General features: G+C 35.5%; 2 protein-coding genes across 7 annotated transcripts in view; one reads left to right on the plus strand and one right to left on the minus strand.

The window, feature by feature from the left end:
• The window catches only part of MED12L (mediator complex subunit 12L), a 312,204-nt gene that overhangs the window by 75,963 nt on the left and 220,164 nt on the right, over nucleotides 1-16,077 (minus strand). The gene's annotated exons all lie outside the window — the stretch shown is intronic.
• P2RY12 (purinergic receptor P2Y12) overlaps nucleotides 1-16,077 on the plus strand; it is a 59,422-nt gene that overhangs the window by 34,481 nt on the left and 8,864 nt on the right. For 2 of the 6 annotated variants that reach the window (XM_028103073.1, XM_028103072.2), the window contains exons 2-3: nucleotides 6,415-6,579; nucleotides 8,445-10,470. In XM_028103073.1, coding sequence (XP_027958874.1) covers nucleotides 8,468-9,487 — 1,020 coding nt within the window. In that variant the 5' untranslated portion in view covers nucleotides 6,415-6,579; nucleotides 8,445-8,467 and the 3' untranslated portion in view covers nucleotides 9,488-10,470. Of the gene's footprint in view, nucleotides 1-6,414; nucleotides 6,580-8,444; nucleotides 10,471-15,996; nucleotides 16,075-16,077 lie in introns of those variants that run through there. The other 4 variants (XM_088025762.1, XM_028103067.2, XM_088025755.1 and 1 more) reach the window with 3 other exon arrangements.

A 16,077-nucleotide genomic window follows, 5' to 3' on the forward strand; every position in this document is an offset into this window, starting at 1 on the left:
CTGCGGTCCACTCAATTTCTACAGTTCCACTTCTCACTCGCATGCACCCCAGATCCACATTGTACTGCATTACTCAACATTTCCTCAAGATGCTGGGGTACTTCCTTCCTTTGCTGTTGCTCCCCCAGCCACCTAAAATACTCTCAACAGGCTGCCCCTCACGCGTGTAAGTGCTGTGCACAATTACAGCATCAGGTCCCTCACTGTCACCTCAGTTGAGTGAAAGCCCTCAGCACAGGAGGAGTAGGGAAGGGAGGAGAGCCTTTGGAGCACTTGCCACAGTGTAATCCACTCATTTTCGAGCTATTTCTTTAATGTCTGTCGTCCCTGCTATACAGTCAGTTTTGTGAGGGAGAACCCACAGGTCTGTTTTATTCACATTTATATTCTCGGGCACTAATTAGGTACTTAATATATACTGTTAGGGATAAGAGTAATATATTCTCTTTGGGAAGGATGGGAGAACCAACAGAGCAGAGATATGAAAGAGATAAATAAGCCATCAAATGATGCACAAATAGTCTCCATAATTAATAAGATGAATGGACAAGTGAAGGTCATGGAAGTCAGAAAGGGGATATGTAACAATGGGGGCCATCGACAGTGTCAAATGCAGTAAAAAATCACAATGGATCTTGTCTCTCTGACTTGTGTATTAAAAAAAAAAAAAAAAAAAAACAAAACTTACGAACCTCAAAAGAGAAGTTTCTCTAGAGTAGTAGGGGCAGAAAGCCGGAAACAGAGTTGTAGTAAGAGTAGATGGTGAAATGGAAGTAACCCACACTTACTAGTTGGGCATGAAGCTTGATACGTGGGAGAGGAAAGAGATATTAGGATAACCAATGGCAAACTCTTGTGCCAAAGATATGTTTCAAATAAAGGAATCTCCATGAAGGAAATCCAGATTGGGGGGTAGATAACTGATGATGGAGGTAGGAAACCATGGCTGCTTGTTTGGATTAACTTGGAAAGAAAGAGAGGGACAACTTTCTACTTAAACACAGGGGAAAAAGAAAACTGGTGAAAATACTACAGGGAAATTTGGAGATAAAAAAATAAGGAACTTGAAGAATCTTGTATCAGTTCATTGGCTCTGATTTGCTCAGGGAGTGGGGCTAGAAGCAAAGTGAAGAGTTGAGAGGGAAGGGATGAAATTAAAAAGCAAGAGAAACATGCTTTTAGCTGCAAAAGAACCACCTATCAGCCTTTACATGAGGCCTTAAGACCATATTTGTGTCTGTTAATTAATATTTTTAGGCAAATCGTGATAGCTGTTATTGGTCTTCAAAGAGAAAAGGCAGAGATAGTTTAAAAGCAACTGTTTTTCATTAGCCTACAAGATTTATTTATATCAACTTTTTGTACTTGTCAAAAATATGTCTTCAAATAGCAATTCATACTATGTGAGAACAAGGTCAACCTTTGAAAATGGACCAAATATTTCCAAAGGTATCAATGAGTTCTGCTCTTTCAACTAGGTATTAAAAGCCCTCAAGTTGCATAGTGGTAAGTAATATCAATGACGGGAGATCAGTACCAAAGAATTACTCTATTATTTATACCCTGAAGGACACACTTGTTGGACAGGAAAAAGAATCAACTGGAGAGTCCATAGAGGTCTAGCAACCCCTCTCATGCCAGCCCGCTGTTGTGCTTAGGTTGAACAGGTCATCTCACCTATAAACTAATTTCTGAAAATCTCATCCTCGGGATCAATTTCTCTTTTTCTCCAGATAATATCTGATACAAAGACATAAGTGATCAAGAAACTAGGAGGATATATGTCCAAAAGCCCTAGAAGGCTTATAGTACTACAGAAATTAAAATAGGTCTTTTGAGCCAAATACCCTTAGAAAGAAGAACTGGAGTTAACTGAATGAAATGAAATCTCCTCTAAGTCATCATCAAAACATAAGTGATTAGAAACATTGCCAAAACATGCATGTGTTCATAAGACGTGATAACAGAGGTGAGATGATCACAGATGTGTAGTCTCCTTTTACCTCATTCATACTTCCTGGTATTTCTACAGTGTCCCAATAATCGTAGAATTTTAAAATAAATTAATGTTCTTTTTAAAAAGAGATAAAAAAAGAATCCTACCCTAGATGTGCTTCCTTTTCTTCCAAACACTAAGAAAAAATAGATGAAGTAAATGCAATGGTCCTTCTAATAAAACAAAATATAGCATTTCATACTTCCCCAACACTCTATAATTGTGTATGTTTCAATATTCAAATGCAAACCCAGCATACATCATGAAATCAACTGCACAGAGCACCCTACTCCAACTCCCAGAAAAGTAGTAAAAACCACGTTTTAAGAGGTCCCTGGGAGGTGCAGTCTGTTAATCATTCGATTCTTGGTTTTCGGTTCAAGTCGTAATCTTAAGGTCATGATATGGAGCCCGTGTGGGGCTCCACACTCACTCAGTACAGAGTATGCTTAACACACTCTCTCTCTCTCCCCCTCTGCCCAGGATGTGCAGGCTCTCTCTCTTAAATAAATAAATAAATCTTAAAAAAAAAAATACTTTTTAAAAACAATGAGGTTATTTACATTAAAACTGTATGTTAATCTATTAAAATGAAAAAACTGTTAAAAGAGGCCTTCAAATTATTTCTTTTAGATATGTCACTTTATTCTGTTTAGAATAAATTAGCTTCAAATAAATGTTACATGAGTGATAAGCCTTGGGCAGAGGTGTAAGAAGGGAGTGACATGCATGGGGAGGCTGTGTCAGGGGAACAAGAAATTAGCAGCTTCTTCTCATTCATTACTCCACCTGAAATGGAGTAACTTCTTTAAATCCTGAAAAATAGGAGATTCCTTTCATTAGATTTATATAGGAAATTTTTGTTCTACAATAGCTTATAGCCCATGGTATGGCTGACATGACAGCTTTATTCAACAGACTCAATGCATCCTAGGAGCAGAATGCAATGAATGTCAGTGGGGTTGGACCCCCCCCCCCACACACACACACAGTTCTCTGCTTTCAAAAGCAAAACAATCAAGCCAGGGATGACAAATAATTGGATCAACATAGCATTCTCTTTTGCTAAATACCCCAAACCCAAGACTTCTTACTTCTGGAGTCTAATATATAACCTAAATTTCTATACTCTTAATAGGTGAAACCACTAGATTATGTAAGAACTGCCTTAAATGTATGTGTTCAATCAAAACATCCACTAAGGTCAAAATGACCAACTTTTGAAACCATAAAATGTTAGAACTAAAATAGCCTGAGACCTAATCAAATGTCTCAATTACATCTCCACACTCTGGCTGTAATCTGGTTCCACAAGGACCACCAGATCCTACCATTACAGGACATGGCTCTCTTGAGTACAGAGTAATCCCATTTGAAGTAAATATTTTTCAGATAAGCTAAGCAGACTACCATTAAGAGATGTGGCAAAATAAATAAACCAATTAAATCACTTACATGTAAAAATTCTGGGGTATACATTCATTTTCTAAGTCATCTCAATCATAGAAATTAACCAAATCAAAATTAGTCCTGTTTCCAATGGTAATACATACAATTACAAACTGCATGTACTGTTCTTATGAGACTGAAGTGCACAACTTGATCTACTTCTATTTGTACAATAATATACGTGACCCTTGAAAAACACAGGTTTGAATTTTGTGGGTCTACTTACATGCAAAGTTCATCAATAAATACAGTAAGTACTATGAATGTATTTTCTCTTCCTTAAGATAGTAATACTTTTTCTCTAGCTTATTTCATTATAATACAGTATATAACATATGACATATAAAATATATGTTAATCAACTGCTTATATTATCAATAAGGCTTCCATCAAGAGTTGGCTACTAATAGTTTTTTGGAAAAGTCAAAAGTTATATGCATATATCAACTACATATCAATTCAAAATTTAAAAAAAAAAATTAAGCTCTGTACAAATTTTCAACTACTATAGCCCCTAATCCCCATGTTGTTCAAGGGTTAACAGTGTACTTTTAGGGGCACATGGGTGGCTCAGTCGGTTAAGCAATTGCCTCCAGCTCAGGTCATGATCCCAGGGTCCTGGGATCAAGCCCCGTATCGGGCTCCCTGCTCTGCAGGAAGCCTGCTTCTCCCTCTCCCGCTCCCCCTGCTTGTGTTCCCTCTCTGTCAAATAAAATCTTAAAAAAGTGTACTTTTATAATCTGAATGGTTTCTTAAAGATTTTAGTCACTTTCAGAATCAAGTGGTCTACAGATAGGTATGGTTGTAAGTGAAAAATCAAAGGACAGTTCATTTAGATCAAGAAATGGAGCCTTTCATTTACCCCTCAAATCCCTATTCATAGCCTTCTAGGAACTTGGAAACATAAATTCTTCATAAATCATAGAATGATTTCAGTATCCTAAATCAGTGCTCCTTTAGTATGGCATATTAATTTGTTGAAATCAGTCATGATTTTTTTTTTCACAAGCCTTGTTTCATCTGAACATCTTAAAAATACTTCATAAACATCCTTTAGACTAAAGTCTACAATTTGCTGTATGGGCAAGTATGACTTCTATTTTCTTGAAGAGTAAACCACTCCATTCATGACGTTTACTTCTCGCTCCTAGGCCTCGAGGCAGGGAGACAGGGGCTTGTGCAGTGAGATGAGGAGGATTATCTACATACACAGTGGTTACAGATGCAGGCTCTGGGATCAAACATCATCGGTTAGAATGGAGTCACTAACTTCACTGCTCTGCTCCAAAGTTTATGTCATGCAGAGAATGGAAATAATTGAAATAATATACTCCAGAGAGTAACTGAGATCATAAAGTAGTTAAATCATGACAATATAAGGAGTCAAATGTTGGCTATTATTATTCTGAAGTGTACATAGGCATAAAAGTTTTTCCAAAAGTGTAATTTTGTGTCTCCAAACCAACAAACAAGTACTAAAACTTGTTAACTGCAATTAATTTCAAAACAAAAATAACTTAAGGATACCCACTTTTCCAGGGCACCTGGGTGGCTCAGTCAGTTAAGCAACCTACTCTGGTTTTGGCTCAGGTCATGAGATCAAACCCCACAGCTGGCTCCACGTTCAGCATGGAGTCTGCTTAAGATTCTCTCTCCCTCTCCCTCTGTCCCTCCCCTGCACACTCTCTCTTGCTCTAAATAAATAAAATAGATGATAGATAAAATCTTAAAAAAAGAAGAAAAGAATATCCACTTTTCCAAGAGTTTACTATCAAACCTCTAGATGACTAACATATGGGATCATTATGTGACTGAAATGTCTGATTGAAATAACTCAAATGTATAGCTTAACTACAAACTTCATGCCAACAAAATTCTCAGATCAGTGTAAATCCATAATCTTCAAACTTTACTGTGAACGAACTTCACTTGGAAGCTGGAAGGTTCGTTAAAGTATAACTAAGGGGTACACCCAGAGTTTCTGATTCACTGCAGCTAGGTTCATGCCCAAGAATGTGCATTTGTCACAATGTCCTAGGCAATGCTGAGCTGCTATTCTACACTTTGAAAATCGGAATCAAAGATGATTTAACATATGCAGGGATGGACACACTCAAAACTCAGAAGAAAGAAGTAACCAAAACATATGTTCATAGCAAAGGTACTTACCCAAGTGGATCTAATGGAAACAAAAGAACATTATAGTTAGAAATACTGTATGTGTCTGTGGGCAAAAACAGTATTTATATAAAGGTATTAGTGAAACAGGGATCCCTTAATTTAATGATATAATCCCCCCAAACCAAAAGCAAGTTTACAAAAAATTGTTTATATTTAAATTCTATTTAAGAAAAGCATGAAAGACACTTTATATAATAAGTCTGGCAAAGGATACAACTGTTTTTCTTTTTTAATGTAATTTTTGAATCCTAAAATTTATAATGAGAGGAAACTGTTTCACGTACAAAGACTTGATCAAACACAGATTTAAAATAATGACATTATTAACCAGGGGAAAAACAAGGAGCAAGAGACTTAACATCCATAACAAGCACACATGTCGAGTTAATGTAATTACTTGTTAAAAGGCAATATATTACCCAGCTTGAGCACAGTATGTTTTCAGGTAAATAATCATCTGAGAAAGCAAGCCTGCAACCTTCTCCCGGAAGCAGACTTCAAAAAGCTTAATCTCAACATGGATTTATCATGTGCATGGAAAATAACCAAAAGAACTCATAAAGCATCAAACTCTATGGCAGGTTTCAGCAAAAAGCAGCAAGATTTTAAAATTGCTTCTTAAAAGATGAATTCTTACCCACCCTGCCCCACATTTCCCAGGGAAATAAAAGCAGAAGTCCTAAAAGGGGCCAGACGGAAATACAGTGTCTGCACAGCTTTGAGTCCAGGGCATTGGAAGGTAATTTCTGACTGTAAAGTCCTCTCTTCCTCTCTCTATTTCTCTCTAGAACAATCAAGATTTACTGATGAAAGCTCAGCAGATACTCGATCATAAAGAGTAATAACAACTAAACTAAGACATTGAAAGGAAAATACCAGATGCCACTCTGCAGGATGTATTAAAGCCACTTAATGGATACATTTAAATCCTCCTGAATCAACAGAGTAACCAGGTAACTTTATATCTAAAAGTATTTGACAAATATATGTGTTTAAAAAATGATGGGTGTGTACATGTTTGTCAAGTTTTCTTAACACTGGAAACCTTTAAAAATAATTGATATCAATTCATGTACTTATTTGAAATAAAATTTAAAATACAAACTGTACTAATGCTGATAGAGACAACCACTAACTTCTTCATTAAATACACACACACACCCACACACACACACACACACACAAAGCATGGAAATAAAATACAAATGGTCTTATTTTACCTCTAGTGGAAAGTGAGACTTAAATATAGATAGATGGAGGTGATACTACGGATATCAAGGCTACTCATTAAATAAGATAACAATCTATGCAAAATTAGCATTCCCAATGGATAATTTTCAAAACAATCAGAGAATGCACAAATTAAATAGTAGTAGCAAAGAAGCTTGAAATCTACCATCTTATCTCAATTTATACTGAATTTTGTTTAGTATTTTTTTAAGTTAAATTGGAGAGGAGGTGTTGACTATTGAAGCTGTAATTGTGACATGAATCTTTTATTCAATAATTAGACAATGAAATATTACATTTGTGGGAATTCAGTGTTATATTTATTTGTCATACTTAAGTCTTTCATGTGGAATCTTTTGTTTTTTTTAATTTGGATATGTATGCTTTGTACAACACCATGTCTTATATTTAGGAATAATATTGATATGGAATCAATTCCATTTGCCCTTGATGAAATAAAAACATTAAAATTTCTTTTTGAATTTCAAAACTTAGATGGTAGATAATGTATTCAAGTCAAGTGTTAGTTTTGTTCTATAGCCATCTGTTGTGATATAATAACCTAGGGAACCAGACAAGGACATGGCTTTGATATTTTATTTTAGCTATCATTACATACTCTATATACCTGGAAAGTATGCCCTGGCTGTTTTGAAGAACACCATTTGATAACCACTTCATTTTGTTTACTGTTTTTTTTTTAATTGAATGATATTCAAGAAAATGTATGTAAAAATTTCCAATATACTGTCCAAACTCAGAAATAAGATATATGTGGGTTAAAGTATTTGCAGCTAAAGAATTAGTCTGAGGTTGATTTCTGAATGGGTGACTAAGCAACATACAGGCAGAAATATCTTCCAATTATAAAGTTTGTATCTGATTTAATATTTAACAATAAATTCCCTAAAAGTGATTTTATACAAATTTCTTTCCCCTTTTTACTTTTAAACTCTAATAGCCAATTATCAGTCACTTCCCCTTAGAACCCTTTGATGGTATCAGAGTAAATGGAGCCCAGGAATAAGGATAATGCAGGAAAACTGACTGTGAAAAGAAACGAAAAAGCTAAATGGTATGGAAAGGAATAAAACACAGTCCATGTTTCTCTTCCCATTTCTATACACTGTGTGCATGTGCCTAACAAAAACATCCTTTAAGAGGCAAACTTTTAGAAAATGAGAAGTACAAAGTATCTATACCCTCATGTAATGTACTTCAGACCATTTCATTTGGTATTTGGCACAATTAAATATTCTGAGTTTCAATTTTCTGTATTCTTACTGTCACAATAAGGATCGGAAACCTCAATTTTTAGAGAAGGCTGTCCAAAAAAGTTACACCGAGGGCCCCTGGGTGGCTCAGTAGGTTAAGCATCTGCCTTAGGCTTACACTGGGCTCCCTGCTCAGCAGGGAGTCTGCTTCTCCCTCTCCCTCTGCCCCTCCCCCCTGCTCCTATGCTTGCACGCACTCTCTAGCTTACTCACACTCAAAAAAATGAATCCTTAAAAAAAAAAAGTTACACAGAGATAAGAGCAAAATCGACAGTCTGTAACTGAAAATAACCATCCCTACTCTCCTTCCCTAGGTAGCAAAGAAGAAACACAAGCCATGGACAACCTCACCTCTGTGGCTGGGAATGGCAGCCTGTGCACCAGAGATTATAAGATCACCCAGGTCCTCTTCCCGCTCCTCTATACTGTTTTGTTTTTTGTTGGACTCGTCACAAACAGCCTAGCAATGAGGATTTTCTTTCAAATCCACAGTAAATCCAACTTTATTATTTTTCTTAAGAACACAGTCATTTCTGATCTTCTCATGATTCTAACTTTTCCATTCAAAATTCTCAGTGATGCCAAACTGGGAACAGGACCACTGAGAACCTTTGTGTGCCAAGTGACCTCTGTCATATTTTATTTCACAATGTACATCAGTATTTCATTCCTTGGACTGATAACTATTGATCGCTACCAGAAAACGACCAGGCCATTTAAGATGTCCAACCCCAACAATCTCTTGGGGGCTAAAATTCTCTCTGTTGTAATTTGGGCATTCATGTTCTTACTCTCTTTGCCCAACATGATTCTGACCAACAGAAGGCCAAGAGACAAGAATGTGAAGAAATGCTCTTTCCTCAAATCAGAGTTTGGTCTGGTCTGGCATGAAATAGTCAATTACATCTGTCAAGTCATTTTCTGGATTAACTTTTTAATTGTCATTGTATGTTATACACTCATTACAAAAGAACTGTACAGGTCATATGTGAGAACGAGGGGCGTAGGCAAAGTCCCCAAGAAAAAGGTAAACATCAAAGTTTTCATTATCATTGCTGTATTTTTTATTTGTTTTGTTCCCTTCCATTTTGCCCGCATTCCATACACCCTGAGCCAAACCCGGGATGTCTTTGACTGCTCTGCTGAGAATACTCTGTTTTATGTTAAAGAAAGCACACTTTGGTTAACTTCCTTAAATGCGTGCCTGGATCCATTCATCTACTTTTTCCTCTGCAAGTCCTTCAAAAATTCCTTAATGAGTATGCTGAAGTGCCCCAATTCTGCAACGTCTCCATCCCAACAAAATAGGAAAAAAGAACAGGATGGCGGTGACCCAAGTGAAGAGACTCCAATGTAAACTACCTGAGGTAATATTTCAATCTATTAGTATCTGGAACATCCAAAAGGAAAGCACTGTGTAAAAATACTGACTAATAATAAGTCGAGTTAGTAACAATGACTCTCTAAACAAGTAACAGAAAACAAAAGAAGTAATTTTCATTTACTTATCCAGTATTAAAAGCTATCTTAAAATGTAGAAAAAGAAACCTAACATGTAGATGTGTAGCAAAATGAACTGTATCTAATCATGGTTACAAGCCAAACTACACAGAAGTCATGATTTGGAGAGTGTTGGCAAAGTGTGTGACCATATAATATCCACTGTAATTTTTTAAATATATTATTGAACACGATGTTATTAAGTTATAATCAACTAAGGAAGAATGATAAATCTGATAAAAGTCTTCTGACTGAAAATTATACTAAGATGTATGTACACCCTAGTCTCTAACCAAATGCTGATCTATTTTGATACTCATTATAAAAATATAAGTGGGACACTTTACAAAGAATATTTACTACTAACTTCTAATTATTAGCAAAAACCTAAGAAATTTAAACTAATTGGAGTGAATTTTTTTTAATTTCCATTAAAGAGGTTTAAAAATACTTTTCCAATAAAAAAAACAGAAATAGCAAAGTTATCAAAAATTATTTTTATGACATTCTAATACCAAAAAACCTTGAGTATTTCCTTAATGCTGGAGAAACCAGTTTTACTAATGGTACAATACCATCATTGCCCCTTACCTTTATTAACTAGCTTTCAGGAAACTACCTGCTACTTGGGTTAATGAATATTTGCTTCAATGAGAAAAACAAATGTGATTATGCGGTTGCAAAGCATAACTATTAACAGAAAAGTGGTTAAAATGTTTATAATTACTGGTTTGTCACTTATGTGTAATATAAAAAAATGTACATTAAACTCTAAATCACACTTTGTTGGAATTTCTTTGTTCAAAGACATTAGATACCACGACTCACCTCTTATATACTCCTACATCAAACGACAAACCCATTTAATAAAGGATAACTGCAAAAACTGTTTTATGACACGTTATTGGGCAAAGTCTCTACTGAAGGTGACATAACACATCAATTAGTTCATAAGTAAATGATAATGAAGTATGATTCTACACAAGCCATAGTCACTATTTTTAATGTAAACAAAATATATAACAGAATTGGAAGCTGACATTATTTATCTCAATTATTTATAATCCCCAGAGGCGATTCTCAAATGTAAGGCATGGATACCAATATCAAAATATGATGGCAGGGGGGAAAGGGGGTGAGCTGCAGTATAAGGAAGTTCATTGAACTTCAGTATTAATCGATTTTTATCTAAATCCTCCACAAGTTCTGCTGAGCTAAATATCAGTGCAATGTTGAACTCAACATTCTAAATGATATCTATTCTCAAGCGGCTGCGTTTACTTCCCTGGCACTTCTACAAGCAAGCACTGCATTTTAGTGGTGAAGCACAAAGAGAAATGCATCAAAAAAGATGCATCTTCTACATACTGCTGGTCTACATTCTAGCCATGTAGACTAACGCAATGCACTTTAACATCACATGTGTAAGTGTGCACATTCTGTAAGAACAGCAAGATAGTTAAAATGGAAGAAAACTAGAGATCAACTCATCTGATCTTATTTTGCATATGGGAAAAATTAAGGTCAGATCCACCTCTTAACCCATCCGAGTCAGGGGACAGAGAGTGGGTTCAAACTGACACCATGGTGCCATGACCACATGAACTGCTGGGAGACTGCAGAGTGGGCAAAGACTTTCCCAAATACTCTTTCCCTTTGGATTAAATTAGTTCACTGAGAGGACAATTCCCGTAAGAGAAAGAAAAGAAACAAATGCCAATGGTATTACAGTATTTTTGTAAAAGAACTGTAAGGTGTTTAGAACTATGTTTTTATATACAATATGAAAAATTTACATTAAACTCTAAATCGCACTTTGTTGGGAATTTCTTATTCAAAGACATTGGACAGCATACACTGCTGTATCAAAAATCAAATTGAATCCACCTAAGACAGACTGAGAGATCAGTATTTACAGAGTACTCACGATACACAGAATATGTCACCATTTCCAGGTTTAAGAATTTTAATATACATAATCCCAGATTTCATAATAAAAAAAAGTGAAGCCAAATTTATACTCAAGTCCAGAAGTTGAAAAGTTCAGAAGATGAGACAAACAAAATGTAGTCTTGCCAATAGCCTTAGTACCTAACAAGTCCTAAGGCTGCTGATTAGTGGCAGTTTTTCACAGTGGTTTTTATAGAAAGTCTAAAGCAGGTGTGGCATACTATAGCCTGCAAGCCAAACCTAGTCCACCCCTTGTTTCTGTATAGCTTGTGACCTAAGAATGGTTTTTACATTTTCAAATATCAACAGGAAAAGTATTAGAATAAAATTTCATGTTGTATTAAAGTTATACGAAATTCAAGTTTCAGGGTCCATAGTAAGGTTTATTAGAACACAGCCACACACACTCAGGTTTTATCCGTGGTTGGTTACCTGCTCCAACAACAGAGTTGATTAGTTGGGTTGTGAGGAAGACTGCATGGCTGCAAAACCTAAACATTTACTAAGAGACTCTTTAGAAAAGAAGATTGATGACCCCTGGACCAGAACTCTAAAAACAGGGAGAAAATTTATTCAGAAAAAGAACCCACTATTCATGCATCTAGGTGTTTCAGCAGCTTTGCACTAAAAACAACTAGATTCCAGTGCCCAATCTAGGTGATCACTGTTGATTGGTAATGCCCAAAGTGAGATTGCAATGATGCCAGTTGGAATTAAATATGTAGAAATGCACTTACAAGTCAGTAAATAAAGAGAAACAGCCTGATTTTTTTAAATGGGAAAAGACATAAAAAATCAATTTCTAAGAGAAAAACAAATGGACAATAAAAATATGAAAAAACATACTCTCACTAATAGGCAAATATATTTACATTTAAATAACATGAGCCTTTTTCACCTGTAAGCTTAGAATTGCTTTAAAAGATTTTTATAACAGTGTTGGAAGGAGGAATCCCACTCAGGGAGACTGTAAAATGGTCCGATCTTTCTGGAAAGCTATCTGAAAATACCATTCAACATTTTGCTGCACAGCTTTGGTCCAGCAATCCCACTTATAGGAAATTTTCTACAAATATGTTGAAACAACTACACAAACATATATGGACATATATGTGTCCTACAGTACTGTTTTTAACAGAGAAAAATTTGGAAAAAAGGAAAAACACAAAATGTCAATCAGTAATGGCTTAACCAAACTATGGTAATTTTCTATAGTGTAACTTTTTAAAAAAAATAGGTAAATCTTCATGGACTAACATGAAAAGGAAACAAAGATCTGATAGGTCAATAAATGTAAATATAAATATTTGCACACACATTTGCATGCATTATGCAAAGGGAGATTAACTTTCACATTCTCCTATACACATGCTTATATATGAATTCTTCAAATTGCTTATCTTTGAATTCTTCAAACTTGCTTTCCTCTTATAATAAAAATATGAAACTAGATATTAATATGCTTCAGGTAATACTATGACTTTATTGCCTGTTTCTACTTACATGTAGAGATTTTCTAATACTGATTCTACTTATAGACATTTCTATATTTAATGTTAAACTACATAACTTATTTTAACTGATTATTATTTCTACTTTCAGTTAATCCAGTGTGGAATTTTTTTTTAAGCAATTTCATATCATCTGAGAAAGTACCATGCTATGATCTGATGGGAAGTAAAAGGGTATTTTTGTAAGAGTTCCCACTATGACTTTCATTCCAAATCAAAACAAATACTTCCTCATCTTTTCAGATATTATTTAGATGGTACTGGTTGGCCACATCAACAGGAACCTTTAGACTGTTAACTCTGATCCAAAGGAAAATCTCAAAAGAGACTACAAATGGAAAAAATAGTTTATTGCCATTTGGCAGGCTTCTAATTTCTATGAACTTTCAATGTAATCTTCTTTAATTCTCTCTGGATCATACCACTTGGAACCAATTTATGTTTTCAACCACATACTTCACCTTAAGGAAAAAAGTTTCACAAACCCATTAACCTTTAAAGTTAATTGTTACTCCTCACTCATCAATCAGTAATACAAAGCTCAGAAACTCTAGAATCTAGACAATTCACCCTCTGTGGTTTCTGACAGTTGGGAGTGTGAGGCAGGCTCTGAGTATAGCCTCTGAACCAGACTGTGTGGGTCTGAAGTTGGCTTGGGGTGCATGATTTGGGCTAAACTGCTTAACTGCTGTGCTTCAATTTTCTCATCTGTAAAATGGGATCAATCTCTGAGGATTTTTGTTAAAAAGTAAATAAGATCCTATCATTTAAGAGCAGTATACTCACTGGCTATACTGACTGTATTGGTTTTGACTAAATATAGGATTTAAATTTGGTTTCTTGTCATTTGGCAAGCTTCTAATTTCTGGGATCTTTCATTTCATCTTTGATTCTTCCCCATCCGTCCCCAAAGGTATACATAGTATCCCACTTTTCTTTTAACTTCATTTAACAAGAAACATACTAACACCTACCACATGTTATGCATTGGTCTATGCACTTGGTGAATCTTCACTCATTTCATTCCTTAACAACTCAACAAAGTAGATACTATTATTCATTTTCATTTTAAGGAGAAGGCAACAGTTTCATAGAAAACATAAATAACTTGCCCAAGGTCACAAGAAAATAAGAGCTGCAATAAGAAACTGAACCAAGGCACTCTGGCTCCTGAGACAGTGCTCCTATCTGCTCTGCCAGGCAGCCTCTCAGACAAGCCAACAAGAGTCCCTTGGCTGGGGAGAGGGGCAGCATTGCTGTGAATCAAAGGAAAGTCAACTAATACATGTTAAGCACATGGACATATAAGAATGTGTGGTGTGCTGGATATTTAGTATGGTCAAACATTTTGAAACTTGCCACATTTGAAAGAACACATTCCATAACTTTAGAAATGGGCACTGTTAAGTCAGTTCCTCTTTTGAAAGTCTCCCACACTTGGACATTTTGAAAGTTGACCAAAATGTGATTTCCAGTTTTCATATTATGAAATTATCTTGTACAGCATTTCCTTATTTAAACTGAAACTATTCCAAACCTCCATCTAGATAATGGTTTTGGAGATTTCAGGAAATTTATACTTAATTATGTAGGTCAAATACTTCTACTTAAAAAGTAAAAACAGTTTGTTATTTTGCCCGTACTGAAGCAAGCAAGATGATTTATGTTTAAGTTACATTCCATCACATTAATGAAATCCAGAATCTGTATTTCCAAGGAAAAATTTATTTGAGTCAAACACACATTTTTTAAACTGTGCCACATTGGGTAGTTCCAACAAAATTATCAGGCATCTTATTGTCTCATATTTTAAACATCCAGTGGGACATGAAATTTTTCTTCTCAGAATCCCAAACCAAGCCATCCCAAAATTCTCCATCAACCTAACCCCACAGTCTGGTGCACCTCTGTGGTGAAACGTGCAGTAAAAAATATGAAGTGAAACTCATCATGGAGAACTCCACATTCCCCTCATTCCCCTCTTAATTTCCTCTTTCCCTTTACCTATCTGGCAGGGAAACATTTCTATTCATGGACAACAACCATCTCTACACAAAGCGGCAATTACACCCTTTCAAACTTGAAGAGATTTAAAGGATACATTTTATAGACTTTGGCCCAAGGTTGACTGATGAAATTCCTGAGTTTTCCACACTTTGCATACAATATTAAATACAAAGAGATTTCCAAAAATGGTTTCTAATGAGTGAAATTATCTCCATTGAAATCTGCAGTTCACTCAGCACTGCAGTCAGGGGCGAATGTTTTTTAGTGCTTCATATATACCAGCACTATTCTAGAAGATACTCGTTTTGTCTTCTCAATAATGCTATGAGGTATACACTATCATTAAATCCACGATATAGATGAGCTTCTAAATCATTTGACTATGATCTAGCTCCCAGTAATTCTTGGATCTGGGATTCTAACCCCCAAATCTGTGTCTAACAGCCCTGAACTTTTGGAAAAAAAGTCAATCTCTCTGAGATAAAAGACCAAAAGACCAAGATAAATGTAAAAATAAAGAGGTCATCCTACTGAACACAGATTTCTGGACAAAGCAGTCTACAAGAGTGCAAATGATGGTTCTGATTTTAGAATCAACACGTACTCTCTCCTATGTGGTTGTAATTTGGGAGTAATTTATTTTTCTGCCACCTATTATTATATACAAAAGGCACTCAAAAATTTCAGTGACTGTGTAGACAGAAAAGATAAACTGCCAAAAGTTATTCGATGAGAAAATATAAGGATATTCAAGTTACAGTAGATTTACAGTACCTAAGCTTGAAATAAAAGAGGCTTCTTATTAGAAAATCTACAAAGGTTTGAATATGAAGACATTCTAATTGATCACATTACGCACGTGAAAATGAGGAAGGAAACTGGTATAAGAAAGCAGAACAACACTTGCTTCACATGCTCTCCGTGGGCTGAATAACTGGCTCAATCAGAAGACACTGAGCTCAGGATCCTCACAAAGGTG

The sequence above is a fragment of the Eumetopias jubatus genome, unplaced genomic scaffold (assembly GCF_037043125.1).
Source record: "Eumetopias jubatus isolate StellerSeaLion01/CBP00866 unplaced genomic scaffold, mEumJub1_p1.0 scaffold_1, whole genome shotgun sequence".
NCBI lineage: Eukaryota > Metazoa > Chordata > Mammalia > Carnivora > Otariidae > Eumetopias > Eumetopias jubatus.